The following is a 27,316-nucleotide window of genomic DNA, read 5'->3' as shown; positions in this document are numbered from 1 at the left end:
TTTTCTTCTATATTCCCATAGAGTATAATTATTCCTTTTTGCTTTTTTGAGCTTAGTTTAAAGCTATTATTAGATGCAGGTCATGTCGTGCCTCAATAAATGAAGAAGTAAGCTTGTTCTACGTAATCTGTGAAGTAAGCTCAAAAGAAGTAAAAAAAAAAAGTAAAATGTCATTCATTTTGACTGACAGCTGTTTTTGTTTGTTTATTTTCAATCAAAGGGATTAAGGGAATTTGCGACAAAAATAAAAATAATTTGTACCTAATGCAGTTTTCTAAATGAAATCTATTGATTTATAACATTAATACAAGGTAATTTTCTTATGGCATACTTATTCGTCTGTATTAGTACATGCATTGTTTTCTAAAATGGAGAGACGCAAAGCCAGCCCGGAGCAGCTAAATATGTTGTTACATTTTTTGGAAGAAGATAAAGAACTAGCTATTGGTAAATTTACGGGTTTGGAGGGAAGAATTCGTCAGACCAATGCTTGGATAAAAATTACTGAAAAGTTAAATGCCAATTCTGGATTTGGTTCCGGCGCTATAAAAACCCCCGATAAATGGCAACAGGTAGGTAATTTCATGTTTTCAAGCCTCACCATTATTAAAATATTATCTACTACACTATACGATACACTGATATGCATTTTAAAATTATTTATCATTGTTTTTGCAGACTTGGCGTGACTGGAAATCAAATGTTAAGAAGAAAGCATTTAAAATTCGTAAAAGTCGCTTCACTCCTGGTTGCAATACAAACACCCAATTAACGGAGGCTGAAGAAAAGATATTGAGGCTCATATGCACCAACACATCAGTCTTTGGACTTGCTGGAGTTCCTGAGACTTCTGCATTACCTGATAACACTATTGTAAGTCTGCTTTTTACAGATCAAATTCAAAACGTTTATTGCATGCAGATAGCTCTACCTTCCAAGGGATAGCCTATTTAAAAGAGCTTTAAGGACATGAAAGTTAAAAAATGATTTTTTTTTTGTCTTAAAAAATCATTGTTAAAAATAAAATAAATTTTTATGATTATGAAATTTAATTTGTGTTTAATATTTATTTCAGATACCTTCACATTCACAAGCCAACTCTAGTGAGGTTTTATGTAATGATGACCCAAGTACTAGCACTATGGTATGGTAATTATTAATAAATAGCCTCATATTATTAACAAGATCTTGTTTGTAACATGATGTTTTTTTTGTAGAAATGGCCGACTGAACCACAGCATTATACACCAGCTGATATAGATCTCAATTTGGGGGATGGAGTACCAACTGATACTGACACAAGCATGGGACCTAATGAAGTTTTGTCTGCACCAATTACATCAAAACCTATTTGGAAGAGGGGAAGACCAGTCAGTAAGTATGAGACCTGACTAGTCTCTCAAACAGTCAGCACAAAAAATATTTATGAAACATAACATAACAAGCTTAGTATAGTATGGTATAGATAGATAGCTTAATTGAATTTCCATTGTCATGATAGAACACCTTTATCTTCACAGGACTTGTTCATGACAGACTTTTAAGTTTGGAAGAAGAAAGGATAAGAATTGAGAAACAGAAACTCTTGGAAAAGAAAAGATGTAATAATATAAGATTAAAAATGGAAAGAGATAGACTTGAAATTGAAAGACAAAGAAACCTTATATTAGAAAAGTAAGTAACTTAGCTACACACAGGTAGCAGCACAGGTTCAATCAGTAATAAAAATACTAGACTAGATCTAATAGTGTTTTTTTTTTTATTTCAGAATTTTGATTGCTGTTGAAAGTGTGGCCCATCGTTAACTTATGATAATTTATAAAGAAACTAGTATCGTTAAGCATATTGTTAGTTGTAAGTATGTGATATTACAAAATTAAAATATATTTTCTGATATTTATTCTTGCTTTCTGTTACTATTGTACTTGTGTTCTAAAAACTCGATCATGCTCCAATGTTCCAAACTATAAATACCTACGGTCTTATTCATAATCATTTTTCACATTTTATCAAATGCTTAATAAAGGTTTATAAAACGTTTGATAAAAATTGTTATTCATAATCGTCATTTAGCGCTAAAATCCTCTTTTATCTGTGTGATAAGTTATCGAGAGCTCGGGCCTTGTTTAAAGCTCTAATAAACCTATTTTAACCTAACTTTTATAAATGTCATTTCATATGAATGTCACTTCGTTGGTTTATTTATTCAAAATATCCTTGCTGTGATCCTTGCTTGTGAAAATGAATGCTATAAATGCAATTGTGCATTTAGCCAATAATGCCGACCCAGCGCGACGTAGAAAGCTCTACCGCCAACGAAGCAACCCATTCGATTTGCGGGACCTAAATTTTAAAATAAAATATAGGTTCAATAAGGACACAGTGCGCACCATCATAGATTTGGTGGAAGATGATCTGGTTCAGAGCGCTAGAGGTGGTGGCACGTGTCCTGAACTGCAAGTTTTAGTGGCCATAAGATGTTGGGGACGTCGTGAGGTAAGCACAAAAAAGTGTTTTATTTTATCCCTTTGTCGTGGCTGCTATAATTATTTTCATACATTTTCAGGTACAAGATGATGCTGGTGACCTCCATGGCCTAAGTCAGCCGACAGTGAGCCGGATATGCGCCAGAGTCGCGCATGCAATCGCGAATAAGGCAAATTCCTTCATCAAAATGCCTATCACTATAGGAGAGCAGGAAAGAATTAGTGCCAAATTTAGAGCAATTAAAAATTTTCCTGGGGTGATAGGAGCCATAGATTGCACCCACATTAAAATTAAAAAAACCGGAGGTGACATGGCCCAGTACTATATTAATAGAAAAGGCTATTATTCCCTGAATGTTCAGGTAAAATATATTTTGATTTTATACAGTTTACAACAGAGAAAGATTTGTTTTAATAATGTCTATAATTTTTACTTTGTATGATCTAAATTTTAGCAACATTCAACACTATATTATTGGATGGATTACCTACAGGATACTGTTTTTTTTATTTTAGGTTGTCTGTGATGCTGACCTCAAAATAATGGATATAGTGGCTAGATGGCGAGGCAGTACACATGACAGTCGAATTTTTATGGAGAGCAATATAAAACAACGATTTGAGGATAGGCAGTTTAGAGGACGCCTTATTGGCGATTCGGGCTACCCTCTTCTGCCATATCTATTTACACCTATTTTAAGGCCTAGTCGTCCAGAAGAAGAAGCATACAATAATGCTCACATCTCAACTAGGAACACTGTTGAAAGGTGTTTTGGGGTGTGGAAGCAGCGGTTCCAATGCCTACTCCATGGCTTACCAGTAAGCCTCCAAAATGGAAAAGCTGTGATCATAGCATTGGCTGTATTACATAATATAGCCATTGATATGAATGACACATTGTTAGGTAAATGTTATCAATTTGACTGTACATAAGGAATACAAATCTTTATGACAAAATGTTGACAAATTCATAATATTTTTCAGAACAACATATGGAGCAGGTCCCTGTAACTCCGCAACTTTCGACGGAGAACAGTGTTCACGACAACCGACCTTCATTGTTGAGGCGTAGGTCGCAGTTGATACTACAAAATTTTATAAATCAACATTTTTGAATGGTACTAAAATACATTTTGATAAATTCCAACGATTTACTTTTATGTAATGTCATTTGAGTTCATGAAAATGTTGTATTTTAATTTTTCAGATACTGTTCCTGGCATCTTAATGAAAATAAAAAGAATATTTGATTGAAAAATACCTGTATTTCAATTTTCAGTCCAATTTGTTACTATCACAAAAACAAAACCTGTAGTTCTCTTTAAAAAAGCAATTATTCTGCAAAAATTCAAAACAAATTACTTTATATCACTAATTTAAGTACAATTAGTTTCAACAAACTTACTTATTAAAAATCACAGTTCAATTCTTTAAAACAAAGAAATTGCTTAAGTATAAACGTTTCTATTCGGAGGTTATCAACCTTCTACATTTAAAACAAAATAACCATAATTTACACTATTATTATAAAGGCGAATGTTTGTGACTAGGCATATGTGTATTTACTTTATATCACTAATTTAAGTACAATTATTAAACTTACTTACTAAAAATCACAGTTCAATTCTTATAAACAAATAAATTGCTAAAACAGATAGATTATATAGTCTCGAATAACATATAGGCTTCTTTTTATCCTGGAAAAATGCACAGATCCTGTAGGTTACAGAAATAGTAGTCTACGCAGGCGGAGTCGTGGGCAACAGCTAGTTAATAGTAATCTCAAACTCTTATTAAGTTATGACTAGTAAACATATTCATAGCCGTCTAAATATATTGCAGAAACACAATCAAAATGCGGATTGGAACTGCATAAAATACAAATTAAAAACAAACAGAAGTAAGGGAGGAACTAACTTATTATTTAGAATCTGTTAGTACTTGAAAAACTTTAACATCAAAAGACTTATTATTCTTTATTAATGTGAGTGTAATATTTAAGTTTTTCCTGTAATAATTGATGCTCAAGATCCAAGTTTCTCCCTTTCTTCCGTTCGTTTTCCATTTGAACTTCATGCAGTTCAATCCGGCATTTTGATTCTGTTTCTGCAATTTCGGAAATCCTAACTTTGCTTAAATCAATTAAGCCTTCTTTGTTTAACAGTTTCCTTTTTTTTTTGATTGCTGGTGCTTTAAAATTAGGTTTTGCTTTATTTTCTTTTGCCTCTACTTTTTTATTTTCATTATCTTCCAATATGCCTCTAGTAGTACAAGCATGTGTATCTTCTATTTCTTCATCAAGTACCACCAATTCATATTGGATTTCTTCATTATTTATCAATTCCTGATCTTGCGTATTTTGAGTTGATTCCTCCTCTTGAATGTTAATTAATTCACTTTTATTTGAGTCCGAGTCAAATCTGTTAACATCGACTACAAATTCATTGGGCAACCAAGATGCTATATCATCAGCCCTATCGTCAGGCACTGATAATGGTGGACCACCGCCAGTTTTAATTTGAGCCTGCCTAGCAATGGTCTTGTCTTTCTTCGCACTGATTTTTATGAGGCTCCATTGCGATTTTAACTGGGTAATGGAGCGGTTCATACCAGCGCACATTGAATTAAACCTGAAAAAGAAATGACAGGATTTTGAATTACAGGTAAAGGCAAAATTTTATATTGAAGGCAGAAATCAAAAGATGTACCAACGTTGTTTGTAAATCAGCCCAAGCCGCAACCTTCCGTTTATTCGTGTTAGTGTCTGTATTTTTATTTTCGATTGCATTTACTCTTTCTTTCACCAACTCTTTCAGCAAATACTGAAAAGCAAACACTAGGCGTCAAACATAAATAAAACCATGCTACAAAAATTAGTAGGCACTTTATCAGGCTAAAAATAAGTACTACCTTATCTTCCTCCAACCAGTTTTCTGATCGTTGCCTTTTAGGCGGTCTGTTCTCCTTCGTCATGGACATAATTAGTATCCGATGTAACTAGCCGGGTCGTCGTAAGAGCTTATTGCAGAGTACAGGGTAAGAGGTACAGAATCCAGAACATACAATCCCAAGTTTTATAAAAGTTTGATAAAACTTGGGAGTTGATCGAAAAAACCGAAAACTTTATTAAATTTTCGTGCCAAATGTCAATGTCAGTAAGTAAAACGTCACAGCTGCCAATTTTTTGTTTTTTTTTTCTGCGATTTGTCTATGATTTTACATGGTCCATCAAGTTAAATCACCAAAAAAGCTGTTTTCGTTCATTCTTTTTGTATAGTCTGTGGAAAGAAAATATTAAACTCTGTTTTAGCTATCAAAGGTTTATAAACGATTATGAATAACGTTTTTTATCAGAGGTTTATAAGAGTGTTTTAAGCCTATCAAACGTTTTAGCTAATGTAGGTTTTAAACCTATATTAGCATTTTATTATGAATAAGACCGCTAGACTATTAAGTAAGTTGGTGGGACTGAAAACCACAAATTTTAATGATTTTATGAAATACCAATTCCATTCATTCGCTATACATTTCTGTATGAAATCTAGCAAGCGATTATTATGGAACTTTATAAAAATAAAATGTCTATAACTCTAAATGTTATCTGTTTTAATAAATTATTCTCAAAAACATCCATAAACAAGATTTCGTTCATAGAAATTGTAGAAAGATTATGTATGTACGAGGATCAAGTAATAAACTATCCGATTCTGCGCTGGTAGCAGTTCTCAATATTCATTTCAGTGCCTGTACTGCCTCTAGAATCTACAGTGTAGATGAACACAGTAATGCATGTAATAAAAATGAACTTTTGTGCTCATCTGTGCATTTGTGAGGATCTGAGCCCCGATTACGGTAACTTTTAGCGTTTCCAATCCAGACGCGCTTCTGATTCTGCGATACGATTGGTCAAAACAGCTGACGTACGCTGTTGAACGACCAATCGTATCGCAGAATCGAGAAGCGTGTCTGGATTGGAGACGTTAAAAATTACCGTAATCGGGGCTCTGAACAAGTGGGAACAAGTCTATGAGAAAACGGAAGGACCCCACGTGATGGTTTCCGTTGTGGCCAAAAGCAAACCGCGAAAGCCAGGAAAGAAAATAAGTTATTGTCTTTGTGCTGTCACTGTCAAAAGTGACATTTAAAAGTCAAAACAAAGAACATGTGTTGTTTGTTGTTTGAATTGTGATAAAATATTAAATACCTTATTTATAAATAATGGCTGAAATAAATGATCAAGAACGAAAGTTAACTTGTGTGCTGTTCCCTGGAGTGGTAAAAAATGATGCAAGAGCCATAGAATGTTTGGGGGGAATTAGAACGATTTCGCAGGCAAGTTTGTAGTTTGTAACCTATGTATTTCCTAAATTACATTAAATAATCTGATGTATTTACATAAAATATAATGCATTTATTTGCAGATCTACTCACAAACTGCCAAAAAACGATTAGGACTCAGCTACCAACCGGAAAATCCTTTCGTGAAGCGAATATTTGGTGAATGCCGCAAAACAGCTGGTATACTTCTAAAAGTACGAGTCAAGAAGACCAAAAGTGGAGAAGAAATAAAAAAAGAAGTTCTCTCGACTACTATAGTGGGCCGAGTGAGCAGTATTTATAAATTTGAAAGTATGTATTTTAAAAGAATCATTGTAAAAATACACAGAATTTCATAAACATCATTATTTCAGAAATTTTGTAAATTACAATCTATGACTACAATCTTTTTAAAAATATCACTAACACAACGAACATGAATGTTTTTTTAGATATGTGTGACTTCCAATACATGCCAGCACACAGTGATGGACAGGGTGGCATGGTATGTCATAGGGAGAATATAATTCCATCAGGGCTTGATTCTTTTGATTTTCTACAGTAAGTTCATTATATTTAATAAGCTTGATTCTACCTTCAATGTTTTTTGAACCATAATTATTTAGTCTTATGTAATAATTAATCATTTACATAACTTTTTCAGTCAATCAAGTCCATTATTCATCTTGCCAGCGTATTTTACAAGAACTGATAAGCCTAACAGCTACGGTTATACAGATAAGAGATATTACTCAGATAAGACAGACACAGTGGATGCAGATGACAATGTTCACAATAGGACACGGCAAGAGAGAAAGGGACAGTTTAGCTCTTATGTCTTCAGTCTAACAAATGAACTGCCTACAGAACCTCATGAGGCAAATGTCAAACAGAAAGATGCACGGCTTGTTCAGTATCCACAGCTTGAAGAGGAGTATGAAGCTGTGAAAAAGGTTATACTGCTTTTCATCCAAGAATGTAAAATCTGGAAATCATTGGAGGATATAGGCCATATTTAGTGGATGTCCTGTGGCTGAAATGATGGTGAAAAGTTTCACTTGATATTTTTGATTGCCAGTATTTCTCTTTTGTTTCTTCTTTCTTCTGGACTATCTTTATAAATGCTTTTGTTTACTGTTTTTTTATTGCAGTTGTTTGATGAGAGACCAGTCTGGTCTTTCAACTTGATCAAGTATGTGACCAAAATCAGGTCCACATCATTAAAGTTGATTCTGCCGTGTCTTGCAATCTACCTTAGGAAAGGTCCGTGGAAAATGGTTTGGCTGAGATTTGGATATGACCCACGAAAAGATCCAGCTTCTAGAATTTACCAGACCTTAGATTTTCGAGTCAGGAGCTTGGGTAATTATGAATTTTTTTTATAAAAATTTAGTAGGTACTTATACACTTATAATTTTATTCTAATAAGGCGATTGTAAAGCTCTAAGCTATTTCTAATAAATCTAAATTAAACTTAATTTATTTGCAGACAGTTTTGTTTAATTTTTTTTAAACTTAGCTAATCCAAGATTTTGCTTGTTTTAGCTGGCATCAGCTCTATGGTTACAACAAGGGGAGAGTATCATTACAAGAAAATAGTCCACGAAAACCAGGGAACGAGATATTCGGAGGATTATAAGGAAGTTCCTGAAGCAGCAGTAATGTTTAAGCCAGGCCTGGTGCCCACACAAAGACAAGTTTATTATCAGGTATGTACTGCATTGATTTCTATTTCAATTGATTACTAAGAGTTTTGATATTGAAAATAGTAGTAACCCTCAAACTAAACTGCTGTTTTTTTTTATCATTTCAAAACTGTATTGTTTCCAGACCATTATTTGGCCCCCTTACACTACATGCCAGATTAAGTTAGACAACATTCTTGTAACTGATTAAAAGGTTGATTAATATACTGTAATATTCAATGGACTTTGTCTATAGTAATGAAAGTTAAAGTAGCACTAGGCCAGCCACATTTCTCTAATAACCGACTGAAGAAAGACTGAATGAGCTCGCGTATTGTGACCGCATCTCGGCCAGCGTACACGCACGCCTCGTTGGACCTAGAACAGGGGTCTCCAAACTACGGCCCGCGGGCCATATCCAGCTCGCAACTGCCACCGATTCGGCCCGTGACAGCTTAAGATTAAGCCTATGTTTGGTGTTAGGTGGGCAGAAAAACTAAAATTGTTAAGGCCCGTGTAACATACCGAAAAAAATTATTATGGCCAAAACTTCAAAGTTTGGAGACCCCTGACCTAGAAGATCACAAGCGTTCCTTTAAGAAGCTTACGTACTGCTTACATTCATTAACAGAAATGATGTTATTTTCCAGTACTGCGACATAAAACTTCCAGAAGTAGAGGAGATGTTAGCAGCGGAGCCGGCGCCAGGCTACCTGTGCCACCAGACGCGCGGCTGGCTGCCTCCCAACGCGGACCAGCACTGCCGCGACCTCATATTCAGATATGTCAAGCAGACGCTGCTGTCTTCGCACAACGCTGACTTCAAGTTAGAGGTGAATATTACTTCAGTACTGTGGCGTAAAGCTGCCAGTAGAGATGTTGGCAGCGGAGCCGGCGCCAGGCTACCAGTGCCACCAGACGCGCGGCTGGCTGCCTCCCAACGCGGACCAGCACTGCCGCGACCTCATATTCAGATATGTCAAGCAGACGCTGCTGTCTTCGCACAACGCTGACTTCAAGTTAGAGGTGAATAATTACTTCAGTACTGTAATATAAAACTGCCAGAAGTAGAAGAGATGTTAGCAGCGGAGCCGGCGCCAGGCTGCCTGTGCCATCAGACGCGCGGCTGGCTGAGCTGGGCTACGTCAAGCAAACGCTGCTATCTTCGCACAACGCTGACTTCAAGTTAGAGGTAAATAAGAGGGAGGAGAGAGGAAGAATATGCTTCTTCCTTCACCGAACTGAAGTTGAACTGTCGTTCAATAGTCTTAATTTAAAGTGTTTCACAAAAACTGTATGAATAACACTGTAACTACATACTTGTGTTACGAGTGGGTTTACCTCAACATACAGAATGTTAGGTAAATGGGTATATGAGCCGATACTAGCCCATGTTAACATATGCATATAAATGGTATAGTGAAGTCAGGATATCATCATTTTAATTTTTTAAATGTTCATACAAAATAAAATTTATAAAATCAGATTTGTATGAAAATTAAAATAATTAAAATGATGATATCAATTTTCTGACTTCACCATACCATTTATATGCATATGTTAACATGGGCTAGTGTCGGCTCATATACCCATTTACCTAACACCCTGTATAATGTTGTCCCGAAGTGGTGGTAGGGCAAGCTATATTTGGGACGTGTATAAGTGCCCTGGAAAGGGCATATGTACCTACTGAATAAACTATTTGAATTTGAATAGTGCAGTGGCGGCGTGTTTCGAGCCGACATCTCGAGTCGGCCAGTCCGACACCTTCACCGTTCGGCTATTGTCGCTTATACCATTAGTCTATTGTTGATTAAAAGATGTATCTCTTCTTTCCGAAAACGAATGTGTTAAAATAGTAAGACACGGGTCTTAACGCAGACAATCTGCTTGTGACCACGGCTGCAGCATCGCAACCGAAACGTCAAGCCGTAAGTACATAATGTAACTCATTAATAAATGTCGCGTTAAGACCCGTGTCTTACTATTTTAATTGAAATGGAACGCGAAAGTTTAAAATCTTATATAACGAATGTGTTATTTAAATGTATCTTTAATGTTTGTCTCAGGAAGGAAGCAGCGACGACGAGGGCAACTCTGAAGATGACGACGCGATCCCATCCGCTGCGGGCGACGAGGCGGTGTAAACCTTACTCATTTGTAATGTATTATATTCAAATTTTGACACGCTAAATAAACAATGAAGGTAACTCGCCATTTTGTTTGCGTCAATGGTTAATTATTTAAAGTTACACACGTAATAATTTATTACGTTTGTAAGCAGGTAGTCATAAAAAGTAGATTTTTTCCTTTTTATGACTAGTTCTTATACCTATTTGTGTGTATATTTTGAAAAATACGTCATTATATTTTATAACCTACTTTTACACAGTTCGAAGTACATACTTAAGTAAATCTTCCAATGAAATACAATACATTATACAGCTTATAAATAGTTTTAGGATGACTTTTGTTACTTGGAGGTATTGGGTTCGATGCTCAGGTAGGCTTTGAAGGTCATAGGATGCATGGCTAGACTAGACACAAAGTGACCTTTACACCAAGTAAAATTATGTTTTCTAGAAACATTAAAAGTTTGTGTTTTCCGTTTTGAAAAGTATCTACCTACCGACACAACCATTACTCATTATTATTTTTACTAATCACTATGTTTCTGTAGTTGTGAGTAGAAAAACAGCAGTCGCAACCCGGGTGTCGGACTTTTTGAGTCACGATTGGCTTCCCATAATAATTGCTCAACACTGAAGAAATATGATGTAATAGTATAAATTCTTTTCTGGACACTTATATCCATAACTTTAGTTGAAGTCCGGTTTCCACCAAGGCAGAGCGGAACGGAGAAATGCTTTGAATAACCAATCAGATTTCATTTTGTCAATTTCAGTCCATCTGAAATCTGATTGGTTATTCCAATAATTTCTCCGCTCCGCTCCACCTTGTGGTGAGCCCCCTTGTAACACAAGCATATTTAGCTTAGTACGAGGGGCTAACGCGACTTTATTTATTTATTTATATTAGGGAAACAAACAATTTTTTTTTTGTTAAAATTATGATACACAGACAAATAATCGCACAAAAAATAGGACAGAAATCAGCAGTTTCCTCAATTAAAATGAATACAGAATGTAGACTAAAAATTAGTTATGTAATACAGTAATTTCAAATGTCAAATAAATACAGTGTTAATTTTACAAAATGTCAAAAAGTTAAGTAAAATTAAATAAATTAAATGTCAGCAAAATTTAAAAAAAAAATGTTAAACCAAACTTGGAATAAATAGTTTCAACTTAATGCTGTCCACTGCTAGACAAAGGCTTCCCCCACAACGACCGAACTGCTCTGCCCGCATTCAGTGTACCATTCGGGAATCATACCTCCGAGTTTATGCATAGCTTCTGTGTAAAATGTTCCCAAGGACAGTACGAACACGGTAAAAAGTTGCATCATTCAGTTAAAAATTCATGAATATTAAAGTTTTGCCATTTTTTTTGTAAAGCAATGTTTTCTAAGTATACTCGTAAAAGTCGTCATTGTGCAAAAAAAAAAAAACAAACGCTTATATTTTTTGCAAACAAAACACAACATTATACGTGTGTATAAATGTCTTATTGATTTTTTTATATTTTTGTAACGTATACGTTAACAGATGAAAGTGAACGCACATACAATGGTGACGATGGGCCATATTTTATTGATAAACACAATCCGTGTAGGTACTTTGTCATCTAATTAACTGTACTAAATGATAGATAACATTTACTAATTCCGAGTAATAATTAGTTATAACATCATAAGAAATAGTATAATTCAATACATACTGAACTATCATCAATAACAATAGTAAATATTTGTTATCTCATCATCGTTTGAACTGTGTTACTGTGTACTTTGTTCCCGTTTCCTTTAAAAACAATGGATGACTAATTTATACGTAACTTATGTGTTATAAAAATAATTTGTGTCAAGAAAAATATGACTTGGCCAATAGCCAGCAATCACCACTAAGGAACAAAGATTAAAAACTTTTAATTTTAAAGTAAAGCACGTACAGCGATTTGGCTAATTGATTTTTTTAACAACAAAAGGTTCTGCTTTGTAGTCTGCTGTACTTAATTTGATCCTGGCTTAATGAGCGCTGAGCTGTATTTTTTATCTGATATATGTATGGGGTAAACTTCCAGTCATCGGACTCTACCGGTTATTGGACAAAACACCCCTTGAACCCAACGTCCATAATTAATATTACTCTAAATGCAAAATGCAACATCTCATCCTTTTATCTCCATCAGTCGCAATATCTTAGTTGTGTATGATAGAAATACTATTTTAATGCAATAAAGATCTGTCCAATAAATAACTCAACGCTTAAGTGTGCAATGACTAGAAGTTTACCCTAGGTAGGTAAGAGATTCCACAAAGATGTAGCAAGATTATATCTAGCAAGGTTTTAACTGTGGCGCGCGATTTTTATTTTTTCTTTGATATCAACAGGCTTTTCAAGGGTCAAAGAAACTCATATAGTTTCGCTACGTCGGATGACTCTTTGTACTAGTGTCCTTGTACAGTTGACAGCACGTCAAAGTAAACACTGTAGCATCTTATATCTTTGCAATAAGTGCTATTATGTATAGTCTGATTCGCTGTGGTCTGTACCTACGATGCTGTTTTACAAGAGCCCTCACCAGTTTCACTGGATATACTCCTGCCTTAACCTTTTTTTTAGTTGGATAGCATTTACGATACATTGACTTTGATGTGTGGAGCTAAGGAGGAGTATTTTGGAAGCATTCGAATTTCATTCGCATACGAAATCGATAATATAGACATAGGTAAACGAGTAGAGGGTAGGGTAGCTGGGGATGGCATAAGTGTAGGATTTAAGCAAGGAGCAGAAAATGGATTTTTTGGAAAATGCTTATGACTTTAGTGTTTAGTGTTGGAACTCCAAATACAAAAGTTTTCTTTAGACTAAAATTTCGCACGGGATCGGCAAAAATCTGTCTGCTACTTAAACCCGTTAAGTGTCAGCCGTTTTGTGGCTTAAATTAACAACTTGTGGCCGCGATTAGTGGTGTGGTGGCTACTTGTGGCCAAGTGTAGGCACGGCAGAGCAACATTATCATAATTGTGGTAAGCAAATACCAGAAGAGATCTCAAAGTGGGGCAATTACTTAACAACGTGCATGTAATAAGTAAAGCGTGATTTTGTCAAAATATTCACAGAAATGTCACATTTCAAAGTCCCGATAGGTAGGTAACAATCGGATTCATGGCTACAACTTAAAAGTAAGTTATTAATCATTTAATTGCTTGTTTTTAATAATGAACACGATGCATTTTTTCGAATAGCTACTTAATATTTAAACACTTTACAAATGTAGTGATGAATATCCTTTACTTTACAGGGTAAAGTCTTTTTGACCGAACTGGGTCCTTACAAGAATGAGTCATATCGCTGTCGCGGTGCCTTCATTACCCACTTGGTGAGTGTTTTCATTATATTTTATTTTTATTTATAGCTAAAATGTCGAATAACCTCGATCAAGTTATTCCTTGAGCTCCGCTAACGACTGTTCAAATAGATAACAATGTTTTTGTCTGCGCTTCAAGTCCAACCCTTAGCGATCTTTGTCGAGCGGCGCTAGGGACAAAGCAAACGCGTTATCGAGTGTATAAAACCGGCGGGGCAATGCGCGCGCGCACACTCGTCTGCGCCTCTCACCGCCGCACGATCGATTTCCCGCCCTTTGCCATTTTCACCGGCGCGTGAGTTTCCACAACGCGAGTGAGGTTAGCGCATGAATTTCACAATTTATCATAATTTTATTTTCGTTAGTGCCTACAACTGGAGCGAAATAACTAGTTCGCGATCGACTGTGTCGTGTGTTGTACTTATTGTTTAGTGTGCATGTGTCCGCAATTAACGTTCGGCAATCGGCAATTTAATTGCTAAATTAAATACGTCGCATTCACGCCGTTATTGAAATATCGAGCAAACTCTGAATATTCTGGTAAGGAAAGACTGTAGTTGCATTACTTAATGTGCATGAGAAAGAAAGATAAAGCATTTTAGCGAAATAAAATAAAGCAAAGTTTTAAAAAAATGTTTGAAAAAAATATTGATTGAAGTTGCAAGCAGATAATTAAATGCAGATAAGTAAATTATTTCAGTAAATAAGTATGTGGTACCTTCGCTTTACACGGAGACGGTCTGTTTATGTTTTTTTTGTTCTAATAAAATCTGAATTGTGTGTGATAGGGTTTTAGGACATTTGAAGCATAATAGATAACGTCACTTATTTTATTATGAATATTAATGTACTACATGATGCAATGAATAAATGAATTTGAATTTGAATTAACGAGCGACTCTACACTCGTGTTGATTTGACCTATTCCCAGGGTAGAAAGGGAATGTCTGGAAAGAGTTTAATTTTCTTTTGTACTATAGAAGTATTGGAGTCCAAAAGTAAAGTTATTAGAATTTAGCTCGTAATTTTTTTACACGGAGATTAATTTCCTATAGACTTAACATTTGCGTTTAATTTTATTCACACCAATGTGCTAGCACACTTATTGCATTTAAAATACATTTTGATTCCATTAGTTAAGTAACCGTGACATGTAGCTTGACTCCTATAATGGACTCGGTCCCATAAAAGGAGAGGTCTAGGCTGGCATCCTAATGTAGGTAACTGGGTGAATCCTGAGCCCCTACTCTGGAAAGTGTTTTCGATATTCGATTCAATTATTATAATCTCTGTTAATCTTGGCATGAGACAGGATTAACAATTTTTTTTAATTAATTAGTAAAATATAGGTAAAAGTAGGTAGCGATTTATATGATAATATTTATTGACTGTTTTTTTTACTGTTTATTAATTATTTCTTAAAAACTTTAGTGTTCAAGTTTTGACTGGAGAAAATGCCATACGAAATTAAGTCCGCCTTTTGCACTCTGTATTATTATGTGGAATAAAGTTTTAAATAATAAAAAATTTAAAAATAACAAACTTGTAATTACGAAGTCGTAAATTACAGCAGTACATACATAAAAAAATTGCCCGCATGACAAAATATTTTCGGCCTAAACTAAGAACGTTTTAATTTTTAGTGAATCTATACTAATAGATAAAGTTTGCTGTCGTAGCAATAGTACATATTTCATAATCATCAATGCAATTTTTGTAAACGCAATTAGGCATATTTTATTTAGATCAATAGAAGCACGATCACGCCTCGTGCTGAGGTTGAGTGAACGCAGATAACTACATAAAACAAATACACCTTTGCTAATGCTAACAATTTATTTCAATTCACTTCTCGGTGCAACATATTGAAGGCATCGACTTAGGCATAGATAAGTTGATCTAGAATTAACAAGTAAGATAACATCGTCTGGTTTTAAAAGATGAGATTGATTTATCTCAAAAACATACGTGCATGTCATTCTTCCAAACAAATCTCTCTATTTTTAGAAATGTTTTGGCAAGGTCAATTTCACAAATCTTTAGGATGTTTCGCATAGTTTTCAAAATATAGCTTCAATACAACTAAATAAGATTCATCATTTATCCTCGATTATGCAATTATTAACTTATTAAGTATATCAATTAGAATCATATTAGCATTGCTAAAAATTATTTGTTTTTAAACGTTCATTCGCCGCGCGCAGACGTGCGAGGAATCCACAACAAGTCCTTGCGTTGCGGCCGGTGCCATGGCTGCCTCTACTGACAGTCAGTAGGAAACGTGATACTCTGAACATAAGGAAGTCCAGATTTATCGTCAGTTTACAAGTCACTTACGACATGCTGTCCCGATAAGTACTTTCCGAACGCCCTTTGATAACCCCCGATAGATAGAAAGGAATATTTAGTTATATTTAGTTACCTTGTTGCTACCTACGTTCCCCCTTCAATATCATTGATGGTGCTGCAACGCTTGCAACAGTCGCCCGCCAATTACACGGCTTATGTAATGAGAGCTTACTTAGTATTTATTGGAAGTGTGGACTCGTGTTGCAAACATTTCGGTACTTGTATCTGTAGATGACATAATTGCTTTATAGGTCGAGAATATGCCGATTGAAATTGTAAACTAGAAGAACTCCGTAGTAAGTTTTATTTTTCAAAAAGTGCGGGTATTTGTCGCAAAAATAATATGTAGAGTCAATGTCAAGTACAAAATCGATTTAGACACTGGTTTGCACTTGAGTAAGGTAGACAGGACATTTCCTTTTGCGTTAATAACAATTTTGTTTTTCCCAAAGTAACAAAAAAAATTTTTGTTTGTGCATTATTAATAGACATTCGTCAGCAGCTATGACATGTGCGTCAACTAAATGATCTTTTTTTGCAGGTCTCGTGAACAAAGATGAGTTCCCGGAGTGGTTTGAAGATAGAAAGGGGCATTGAGCTCACGCCCGTGCTGAAGGAGGTGGCTGAGAGAGAGCTAAGAGAGACTCCAGAGAGGGTTCGGGAGGCCCTGGAGAGACTGAGGGAACTGCTGAAGGACAACAAAGACCTGTACTTTGGAGACGACGATGAGCTCCTGACCATATTCCTACGCCCTTGCAAATGGTACCCGGAGAGCGCATTGGCATTGGTAAGTGACATTTCAATTATAATTTCAAGTTAATTATTTTGTTCTATTCTGATTCCATTGATGATTTGTGTAGATAGCTGATATAGAGCGTAGAAAACTATATCATATATTTAATTATTATGGTCTCTATGATAAATCTTTATTCCTACTCATATTGATCGGTAGTGTTTCGTACTATTTAGAAAATGTAGTAAATACTTATAACATCAATAATACATTTATATTTGCTTATCTTCGTTCATACATGAATTCGAGATACGTCCGTATTTATCTGGTTAGGCTTATGATTGCGGTTAAAGTAGTGTTGTGTGTTTAAATATTTATATTCGAAGCTCCAAAAACTGATTAAAGAATGGCGTTTAAAATAATAATGCCGCATTACACGAGTTGTGTATGAATAAACGCATTGATAACTGTTATCGTGTTCCATCCATTAATTGTTATGATTAATATTCATTACCGAATCTTTATTTGCTCTGAGTAACGAATATCTGTGGCAAAATATGTTTATTTGTTTTACGCATCGATACTGCGACTTTCAAACTTGTCATGGAATAAATATTTTTGTAATGATAATCATTGCTCTATAATTTAATTTCATAGGTTTAATCTTCAAAAACAAGTACCCACCTAAATAATCTTTAAATATGTCGATTTTTAAAATAACGAGTAGGTAGGTATTTCAGAAATTGAGTTGTACCTACATTACATTAAAATTCATTTAATAATCAAAGGTTACATACATATAGGATTATAGGTACAGGCTTTCAAATATGACAATACAGATATTAATTATTCTTTATAGTCAGATAAATCATGTGTCCATAATTAAGTGTTGTCTTTAACTATAAAGGAGTGCTTTATTATTGGTTTTAAATTTTCTTATGTCTCTATTAAGCTATAAACGGTTGCAATATATCGGTTTATATTTTTATGTCTGTTAATCATAGGATCAAGGTAACAGAATGGATAGAGTAAACAGTAGGTGTATGAAAATAGATTTGTTGGTAGATCTCTTATCTTATAGTTTTAATGACTACTAGCTGACCCGGCGAACTTTTAATGGCAATAAATAAGCAGACTTTTTTTTTATTTCGAACGGGATTAATTTATAAGTATCCTATGTCCTTCTCCTGGCTCTAAACTACCTCCCTGACAATTTTCAGCTAAATCGGTTCAGCCGTTTTTGAGTTATAAGTGGAGTAACTAACACGTCTTTCTTTTATATATATAGATTCTTTTATATATATAGATAATATTGTGTTCTGTAAGCCATTGTCTTAGATTTCTTATAATTTTTATTTTTACCACTGTGTGACTTAAGCGTTATACACACGGGGTCACTCACGGGCGCGCTTGCATCAACCGCCACTGCGTTACAACACGGTTGTAACGTAACTAACTTATTCTATTCTTAGAAAGTCAACGAAATGACATTTCAAATCATCACAAATAGGTTTCTGCGAGGTGCCTAGTCAGGTAAATTATTATGTCACGTAGTCTGGCGACTTTCACACGTTTAAAAATAACTCAAACCAAAAAAATACAAAAGCTAGCAGCAGTAAATGTTAGGTTCGATAAATGTGTGGAATCAATATTGATGTGGAAACGACTTGGATCATTTACGATACAAAATCATAGCTGTAACAGTAACTGACTGTATAGTATGACTACTTATTTGTTATTGTTGATGAGCACCTTCATGCTGTATAACGTAGAGCTGGCTAGCTGGAACCGCTATGATAGAACTGTCATTTATATTCAAATGTGATGTTGTCTTTAGCTGTGTAATGGCTGTGCCGAACTCTCTATTGTAAATATTCTACGTGTGCTTTGATACCAATATATTTATTATGTTACTACCAACCACTGTGTTTATTGCTCTGTAGCGGACTTAATATATCCCTAACAAGGGTTATGGGTTGGTTTTAGTAACCAACAATTGAAATTAGCCACTGATTCTTTGACAACCGTGCAAGGTAAGGGTACTGTCAAGATATTAGCATGTAACGATGATATTACGCGAAAAATCCAATTTGAAGATACGTTGTTAGTTCCTGATCTACGTAGTAACTTAATTTCGATTTCTAAACTTACTGATCGAGGTTGTATAGTCACTTTTAAACGTGATGTAGCATATGCAACTAAGGATGGTGAAGTTAAGTTGACTGCTGATCGTAGAGGTAATTTGTATTACCTGAGAGAGCAGGATGCTTCGGCATCTGTAGTATCAGATAAGGATGTGGATTTGTGTAGATGGCATGAGCGTATGGGACATTTGAATGCTAGGGATCTTATGAAAGTACTGAAGAAATCGGGTATAGACGCCACCAAGTCTGATACTGAATTGCGCGATTGTGATGTGTGTGCTAAGGGAAAGATGGTTGCGTTGCCTTTTGTGAAGTCCAGTCAGCCATGTGACGAAAAGTTAAAAATAATTTATTCTGATGTGGTAGGCCCAATGAGAGTTCAATCAAATGCGGGAAACAAATATTTTGTTACATTTATTGATGATTGTACTCGTTGGTGTGAAGTTTTTATGTTGAAAAATAAAAGTGACGTCTTGTCAAAGTTTAAAATATTTAAATGTCAGATCGAAAATTTGACAGGTAAACAAATAAAATATTTCCATTCCGATAATGGCAAGGAATTTGTGAATAGTGATTTTTCGAAATTTTTACAAGAAAATGGAATAAAAAGGAGGTTGACTACGCCGTATTCACCGCAGAGTAATGGAATTGCAGAACGGATGAATCGCACCTTACTGGAGAAGGCAAGATGTATGTTATTATCCTCTGGTCTACCAGCAAGTTTTTGGGCGGAAACTATTGCAACCGCGTGTTATTTGCGTAACAGATGTCCGACTAGCAGCTTGAATGGAGAAATTCCATATGAAAAATTGTTTAATAAACCTGTAAATATTGGTTATTTCAGAACATTCGGTGCGAAAGTTCATGTTTTGGAAAAGGAGCCAGGAAAGGATAAGTTCGCAGCACGAAGTTCTCCCGGCATTTTTGTGGGCTACCCGGCTGAATCTGGTGGCTATAGGGTGTGGATATCCGAGAAAAGAAAAATAGTGGTGTCAAGAGACGTCAAGTTTCAGGAAGATAAGAAAACTGAAAGTGAAGTTTTGAAAGAACCATCTATTGAGCTGCAATGTGAACAAGATAGTGTTGATAAAAGGAAGACTATCGAGTTTGAATTGTCCAACAGACAATGTAGTTCACACTTTAGTGATCAACCTTCGAATATTCAAGTTCCAATAGATCGATCTCAAGATGTACCGTTCAGAAACGAACTAAACACAGAAGATACGGAAGTTACTAGTACTACTGATAGAAATGAGACATTTGACTGGAATATCACTTTGAAAAGAGGCCCTGGAAGACCTAGGATTGAGAGAGGACACGTTGGGCGCCCCCGAAAAATCTTTAATATGGTTGAAGTTAGAGAAACAGAGAATAGTGACAGTGAGTCACAGAAAGAAGAATATGGTGACTGTGATGATTTTGCTGGAGCTATTGAGACAACTTTGAAGGAAGCTTTGGGAAGTGATGAAAAAGTCAAATGGGAAGAAGCAATTTTATCAGAGTTAAGAAGTTTAGTGAAGAATGATACATGGAAAATAGTAAAGAAACCACCTGATCGAAATGTCATTGGATGTCGATATGTGTTAACAACGAAGGTAAATGTTGATTTAACAGAAAAGAAGAAGGCCAGGCTTGTCGCGAAAGGATATAGTCAACAACATGGTCTGGATTACTTCAAGACATTCGCCCCAGTTGCTAGGATAGCAACGGTTCGTCTATTGATTGCTTTAGCAGCTGAAATGGGCATGGACATAGATCAGATAGATATAAATACTGCTTATTTAAATGGAGATCTTGATGAGAATATTTATATGAGAATTCCAGAACTGCTGAAAGAAAGTTTAGAAAAGCTGATAAGCTTGGATGGCAGAAAAAGCGAAATAGGCAAAAGAGCTGTGAAAATGCTTGAGAATATGAAAGCAGGGGGTGACACCTGTCTTTTGAAGAAGTCGTTATATGGTCTCAAGCAAGCTGGAAGACAGTGGAATATGAAGCTGGACATGAAACTTAGAGAAATGGGTTTGAGACCAACAGTGAGTGAACCTTGTATGTATCATAAATGTGACAATAATGGAGCAGACCTATTTGTCGTTATCTATGTTGATGATATATTAATTGCTTCACGCAAGAGAGAAACCATAAATAAATTCAAGCAGGAACTGGCAAAGAGGTTTGAACTAAAGGACTTTGGCCAAGCAACCTTTTGTCTAGGGATCGACATAAAGAAAAATGGTAATGAATATCACATGTCACAGGAGAGATATGTAAAGACCATTTTGAAGAGATTTAACATGGAGGACTGTAATCCTGTACAAACTCCAATGGAGATGGGAAAGATAGCTATGAGTGGCAAAGAGAAGGATGAAGGAGGAAAGTCTTTTCCGTTCCGAGAACTCATAGGGGCACTTATGTTCTTGAGCGTAGAGACTAGACCAGATATCGCGAACGCGACGGCAAAACTCGCACAATTTTCAGAGAATCCTCAGGAAACTCATTGGAGAGCTGCAAAGCGGATCCTTAGGTACCTAAAAGGTACGATTACTCAGGGTTTAACATTTAAACCGATGGGTAAGTGCATTCAAGGTTATGCGGATGCAGATTGGGGTAACTGTGAAACAGATAGACGATCTTTTACCGGCTATGTTTTCATTTTAGGCGGAGCAGGTATCTCATGGGCATCACAAAAGCAACGCATCGTTGCGACGTCGACTTGTGAGGCTGAATTTGTAAGTTTAGCGGAAGCTATGAAAGAAGCAGTGTATTTGAATGGCTTACTGAAGGAACTTGGTCTTCACCATTGGTCTAAGGTAAGCATGCATGCTGATAACTTGGCTGCTATCTGTCTAGCTGAAGATCACGGTGTTTATCACGCGAAAAGTAAGCACATCGACATTAGGCATTTCTTTATAAGGGATGTGCTGCGTGACAATAAGTCGATAACTTTAGAACATTTGGCAACTGAAAATATGCTGGCAGATATTTTCACCAAACCTTTGCCTCGTATAAGGCATCACTTGCTGAGTAAAGGGTTAGGGTTGCGCGTACTCTAGTGCCTTGTATAAAGCATGAGTTGAGGGGGTGTGTTGATGAGCACCTTCATGCTGTATAACGTAGAGCTGGCTAGCTGGAACCGCTATGATAGAACTGTCATTTATATTCAAATGTGATGTTGTCTTTAGCTGTGTAATGGCTGTGCCGAACTCTCTATTGTAAATATTCTACGTGTGCTTTGATACCAATATATTTATTATGTTACTACCAACCACTGTGTTTATTACTCTGTAGCGGACTTAATATATCCCTAACAGTTATGAGCAACATTTGTCATTTGTTAAAAAGGTATCTAATTTATCGGTGATTCGGTTTATCGAAAGGAAAACTATTCAGCCCACAGTAAGACCAACATGGGTATTCTATAAAATCATAATCGTTGAAGCATTGAAATAATTTTCTAACTCCAAATAAGTAGAGTCCTCCTACAAGCATATTTCAGTCATACTTACATTACATTAAAGTTAATCTGTTGCCGTTGTTTGCTTTATCTCCCAATCGTAAGCGTGCTCGCGTGCTGCAGAATGCTTAATTTGCGTAATCTGCAATTTACTTCCTAAGTATGCAGTTGGCCAACTGGATTGGGAGCATTATAGTCGGCCTAGACCTCCAGCTCCTCAAGGACCATGATTACTCCCACGGCGCACTTTGTTCGTGATTCTTTGTATTTTGAAATTGTAAGTTAGAACGCGGTTAATGGTCTATTACTTACTTTTAATGTAATTATGACATCGTTAAGTTTGTATTATAAGCTTTTATGTTCGGGTCGTTGGTTGAACTTGAGATAGGAATAGAAGAATAGGTTTAGTTAGTTGCTTATAACTGGTATATCATCATTCGTCTTAACTCTATCAGTTCTTATGATTAAATAATTTTCAACAACCATTTTACTTTCAAACGAAAAATTAACCTCTTTAGCTATGTAAAAAAGTAAAAAAAAATTAAAAAAGTATTTATTTCTCAAAGATGTCACATGTACAATTTATCCTGGCGGTCTCTGCACTAAGCTAGAAAGCTTGTATCGCAGCGGCCAATTCAAACAATTACCTTTGTATTGACATCGGTCTAATAGGACGGACGTGTTAAAACTAGTTATAGGCTTTTAATGTGTTAAATATAGTTTATATAAATCTAGTTAAAATAGTATTAATAACATAACATAACTTTGGTTTCAGAAAATCGACTAACAATAGGATAGAAATTGTATTATTATTTAATTATAATTATAAAATACAACATGGTAGTAAGAATAACGAACGAACGTGTGTGTGTGTATGTGTGTGTGTGTGTGTGTGTGTATGAATAATGTGTGTTAGATTATTAGTTAGTATGACGCGTTTATGATTTCTTCTGTTTGATCATTGTTTAGATGTCCAAATCTAAAAGCCAGGATTCTATTAACCGTTTAGCTTTGCTTGTTACTGTGTTTCTGATATCTACTTGGTGGCAAATGGTGTTATATATGTGGGGAAAGAGGAACAGTGGTTGGCGTTTTACAAAAGAAGTATGGATGGTGGGGGTTGGAACTTTAAAAACTCGTTGTTTGTTGAGGATTTCATACTTGTCAGAGTTCAAGGTTGTGCTGTGCATGGATGTTGCAGTGCGCAGGATATATAGTTGACGAATTCGGAGGACTTTACATTCTTTATACAGCTGGTCGGTTCGGTATCTAAAAGGCTTATGAAGCATTACTCTTAGTACTGCACGTTGGGCTCTTTCGAGTTCGATCATAACAGTTTTTGCAGCTCCTCCCCAGGCTCGTAATGCAGTATATCATCAGAGATTGACATAGAGACTTGTAGACAAGGAATATGATTTTTCTTGGTGCTGAGTGTCGTAGAGTTTTCATTATAAAGAGGCATGGGTAGAGCTGTTGCCTTTTCGCAGAACGATATTCTATAAACATTGATTGGTATATTACTCTGACAAATAATTAACGATTACATGTCTATAGTCCAGTTTGGGGTATAAGACCAGTCTGTGTCATTCAGGAAACCTAAAAGCTACTTATTTTTCAAAAAACTTGTTACATTGCCCGACTTCCACATTAATAAATCATTGTCAATAAGTGAGTGGCTCAAAAAAATAAAGATATAAACCAGAATGCCACCATTCCCACGTCTCTTGTGGATTCGGAGTGGAACAGAAATGCCGATGCGACGTACAATCGGCTTGAATGATGCTTCCTGGCGTTTATTCTATTGTTTTGATTGATGTTAGTCAATACAAAGTGATTTGTGTTAACATGTGGCTTTTTAGATCTTTCATTATGTAGAGCGGATGTAATATATTTGAATTTATTTTATTTTCAGCGCAAAATAACGTTTACAACTAAAAACACAACTATAATTAAAGTAAATTCACTGCATCTACATCACTTTCAGGACCAGTAACTAGTTAATTGATATCTTGTATAGTTTAGAAATAATCGAGTGGGATCACTTAACGTTTCCACCCTGTATACTTAACACCACGTTAGAGAAATACTTGCTTTTATGGTTAAAAAAACTAAGCGTTTGTGTGCCCTTAATTTTATTATAGCAGTTTCCTCTTCGAGTTTCCTTTCATATTTAACTAAACAATAGTGATGTTTTGTCAGTATATTAGCTAACAATACCTAAAGATTTCCTTCTTATTAAAAATAACGAATCACTTGTGGTTTTCTTCATCAACTCTATTAATACTTCGCTTAAGTAATAACTATTGAGCTTTAACGTTATGTTCTCTCGCTTATTAGTATTAGTAGCCCTTAACCACGCCTTAACAATGTTATTTAATATGCCATATGATAAGTAAACGCGACACTTATTCCAAACGATTGTTTGTTCTTATTGCTTGGCAGATAATGCACAATGTTATCAGTTATTGGCATAAGACGGCTTTTGTTTCGATGCTCTTAATACAGTTATCTTGTTAGCCCATTTAAACGATTTCAAGAGTTATGTAAGAAGTATTTAAGTAAGTATTAATCCAAGTGTTTTTGGAGACTACATCTAAATTACCTAAGAAGCAATTACATTATCAGATACAGATATGTAGAATAGGAAATTTAATAGGTAGTGGAATAGGTAAAGGCTAAAAATACAGTTTATAAGGCTCAGGCCTGAAATATCCGTTTTCCTAAAATGTATTTTTCGCAAAATGTCTGACTCTGCTATTCAGAATGTGAGCACGTCTTTTGCATAATGTCAGCTTCTCAAATTGTCAACTATTTAAAAAATTTTTGTCTTCAAGAAGGACAGTTTTTGTACAATTTTCGCTTTTCAGATTATATAAATTATAGAAATAATAATAATATATTTATTTGCATAAAACAGGGTTACAATAGGTCTTTGAAACTTTGACATTTTAGGAAAACAGTTATTTCAGGCCTGAGCCGTTTATAAAGATATAAGCAACTTTTATAAACAGTTTCGGTTGTTTTAAAACAAAGAAAAGACCATATTATGGAAACACTACGTCAATACTGACCCCGTGTTGGTATTATGAAATGAGATCAGACGCACATTATTTGATTTATTCAAATGTCAATTTTGCATACGAATCTGGTCCAAATTTTAGACATATATTTGTTATCTACACGTTTTAATACCAATATAATAAACTAGGCACCGTCCAAGTTTGACATGAAAAAGTAGCTGTTAATGAAGAAAATTTTCATTATTTGAGTTATATATTTTCGTAGAGTCTACTGTAGCTGATAGTGTCGCTATAGCAACGTCAGAAGCATTCCCGCTAAATTACATGTAAACAAATAAATTAGTAATTAAATGCACCGATAAAGCTATCGTATCTTAAGTTTCGCGTTCTCACATTATGTAGCCATTGAATTCTGTTATGGCATTTAATATTGAGATAGTCATATCGTAAACAAAGTAAGTCATTTAATGTCGGAAGAGAGATGATAGAGGGCGTGTCAAAGTTCAGCACTTATCGAGGATATGCGTTATCAGGACATTTCACAGCCTGTCGCTATCAATGACGTACATACCAACTGTAACTAAAGCTGTTTACATTATATTATGTTTAATTACATTTGAAAATTACTTACGATTTCAGTGAATATTACATTAAATCACAATTATTATGGATACTGAAAAAAATAAGTTTGGTTCTTACACAAATGAGTGGCTTGCGAACTGGAGGTTATTACTAACTAGGTAGTGTGATTATACGGAATAAAATTTTGTGTAAATTAAACAAACTATTTTGTAGTGAGCTAAACCTGGTTATAGTTTATCACTCAGTTCGCAAGTCACTCATTTGTGTAAGCAGTAACGAAACATTTTGTAAGCAGTAAATAAACATTTTTTTTCAGTGTAGTTACAGTCGTAATTGATTTATAAACAATTTAGAACTTAAATTACCTATATTCAAGATTTCATAGTCTTTTCTTTCCTTGAATTGTTTTTACTTCAGTTTGAACTGTGAATAATTTTTGAAATACGTGTTTCATGGTGCTTTATTAAGTCGAGATTAAAATAGCCTAACTTATTTCATAAATATACGGTGAAGTAAGTAAGTATTCCATAACAGTGTTATTATGAAATGTTGTCTTTTATTATTAAAATATTTATTCGAATAGTTTAGTATACTCGTCTTAGCGAAAATTAATAACTTTTTTACGGAACCCTAAAGAACATGAAAAAAAGCTTACGAAATTATAATAACTAGTGTCAAAACGTACGTAATTACGAGATTAGAATCTCCCTGTGGTTAAATTACCACTAAAAGAGGCAATATTACATTTTTAGTCACGTAGTAAGTGATACAGTAACAGCATATTATACACTCGCGAGCAAAAGTATGGAATCACTTACATCAAGTTGTTTCCACGCGATCTTGTGTACTAACGAATTTGTTAGGAACAAAAAAAGTGGCACCATTTTAAAGATTAAACTTTTATCTTTAAATTGATACCAAATTCATTTAAATCACACCAGTATTTAAAAAGATATCCCGGCTTATGTGAAGAAGTAACGAAAAAGACATGTATGAACTGTTTGATACGTCGCGAGTTGCGGCCTATTTACCCCCTATAAAAGCACGCGTTTTCGGA

At 35.1% G+C, this 27,316-nt stretch overlaps 4 protein-coding genes across 7 annotated transcripts in view; all 4 read left to right on the top strand.

Annotated features, from left to right (window-relative positions):
• The first annotated feature begins 209 nt into the window (after positions 1-209).
• On the top strand, positions 210-2,157 carry LOC135088245 (uncharacterized). The gene is made up of 6 exons (XM_063983126.1): positions 210-572; positions 679-873; positions 1,076-1,144; positions 1,218-1,374; positions 1,521-1,674; positions 1,769-2,157. The coding sequence occupies exons 1-6, from the start codon at positions 369-371 to the stop codon at positions 1,803-1,805; spliced, it is 816 nt and encodes a 271-aa protein (XP_063839196.1). The 5' UTR covers positions 210-368; the 3' UTR covers positions 1,806-2,157.
• An 84-nt stretch (positions 2,158-2,241) lies between these two features.
• On the top strand, positions 2,242-3,718 carry LOC135088244 (putative nuclease HARBI1). Of its 2 annotated transcripts, XM_063983124.1 has the most exons (5): positions 2,242-2,496; positions 2,567-2,848; positions 3,003-3,390; positions 3,471-3,604; positions 3,694-3,718. In XM_063983124.1, exons 1-4 carry the CDS (start codon positions 2,242-2,244, stop codon positions 3,599-3,601), a joined length of 1,056 nt encoding a protein of 351 aa, XP_063839194.1. In that variant the 3' UTR covers positions 3,602-3,604; positions 3,694-3,718. The 2 variants fall into 2 exon arrangements, with proteins under 2 accessions (XP_063839194.1, XP_063839193.1); XM_063983123.1 differs by having other exon boundaries at positions 3,471-3,701.
• A 2,901-nt stretch (positions 3,719-6,619) lies between these two features.
• LOC135087674 (general transcription factor 3C polypeptide 5) lies at positions 6,620-10,703 on the top strand. Its single transcript, XM_063982420.1, has 8 exons — positions 6,620-6,818; positions 6,908-7,115; positions 7,256-7,364; positions 7,468-7,756; positions 7,955-8,165; positions 8,349-8,512; positions 9,139-9,514; positions 10,558-10,703. Exons 1-7 carry the CDS (start codon positions 6,705-6,707, stop codon positions 9,499-9,501), a joined length of 1,458 nt encoding a protein of 485 aa, XP_063838490.1. The 5' UTR covers positions 6,620-6,704; the 3' UTR covers positions 9,502-9,514; positions 10,558-10,703.
• Positions 10,704-13,970: 3,267 nt separating this feature from the next.
• Positions 13,971-27,316, top strand: part of LOC135087675 (clavesin-1) — a 48,660-nt gene continuing 35,314 nt past the window's right edge. Inside the window, exons 1-2 of one of the 3 annotated variants that reach the window (XM_063982423.1) lie at positions 13,971-13,992; positions 16,871-17,116. In XM_063982423.1, the coding sequence (XP_063838493.1) occupies positions 16,886-17,116 (231 nt within the window). In that variant the 5' untranslated portion in view covers positions 13,971-13,992; positions 16,871-16,885. The other 2 variants (XM_063982421.1, XM_063982422.1) reach the window with 2 other exon arrangements.

Source organism: Ostrinia nubilalis, chromosome 3 (assembly GCF_963855985.1).
Source record: "Ostrinia nubilalis chromosome 3, ilOstNubi1.1, whole genome shotgun sequence".
Lineage (NCBI taxonomy): Eukaryota > Metazoa > Arthropoda > Insecta > Lepidoptera > Crambidae > Ostrinia > Ostrinia nubilalis.
The sequence above is the reverse complement of the archived record's forward strand: the minus strand, read 5'-3'. Positions and strand labels throughout refer to the sequence as shown.

What these genes read in the sequence shown, in the direction of transcription:
- LOC135088245 (XM_063983126.1), top strand. Translation starts at nt 369, where the DNA reads ATGGAGAGACGCAAAGCCAGCCCGGAGCAGCTAAATATGTTGTTACAT. An exon ending in CATTACCTGATAACACTATT is followed by an intron (nt 874 to 1,075) that starts GTAAGTCTGCTT and finishes TATTTATTTCAG; the next exon opens with ATACCTTCACATTCACAAGC. An exon ending in ACCCAAGTACTAGCACTATG is followed by an intron (nt 1,145 to 1,217) that starts GTATGGTAATTA and finishes TTTTTTTTGTAG; the next exon opens with AAATGGCCGACTGAACCACA.
- LOC135088244 (XM_063983124.1), top strand. Translation starts at nt 2,242, where the DNA reads ATGAATGCTATAAATGCAATTGTGCATTTAGCCAATAATGCCGACCCA. An exon ending in ATTATTCCCTGAATGTTCAG is followed by an intron (nt 2,849 to 3,002) that starts GTAAAATATATT and finishes TTTTTATTTTAG; the next exon opens with GTTGTCTGTGATGCTGACCT. An exon ending in TATGAATGACACATTGTTAG is followed by an intron (nt 3,391 to 3,470) that starts GTAAATGTTATC and finishes AATATTTTTCAG; the next exon opens with AACAACATATGGAGCAGGTC.
- LOC135087674 (XM_063982420.1), top strand. Translation starts at nt 6,705, where the DNA reads ATGGCTGAAATAAATGATCAAGAACGAAAGTTAACTTGTGTGCTGTTC. An exon ending in GAATTAGAACGATTTCGCAG is followed by an intron (nt 6,819 to 6,907) that starts GCAAGTTTGTAG and finishes ATTTATTTGCAG; the next exon opens with ATCTACTCACAAACTGCCAA. An exon ending in CAGTATTTATAAATTTGAAA is followed by an intron (nt 7,116 to 7,255) that starts GTATGTATTTTA and finishes ATGTTTTTTTAG; the next exon opens with ATATGTGTGACTTCCAATAC.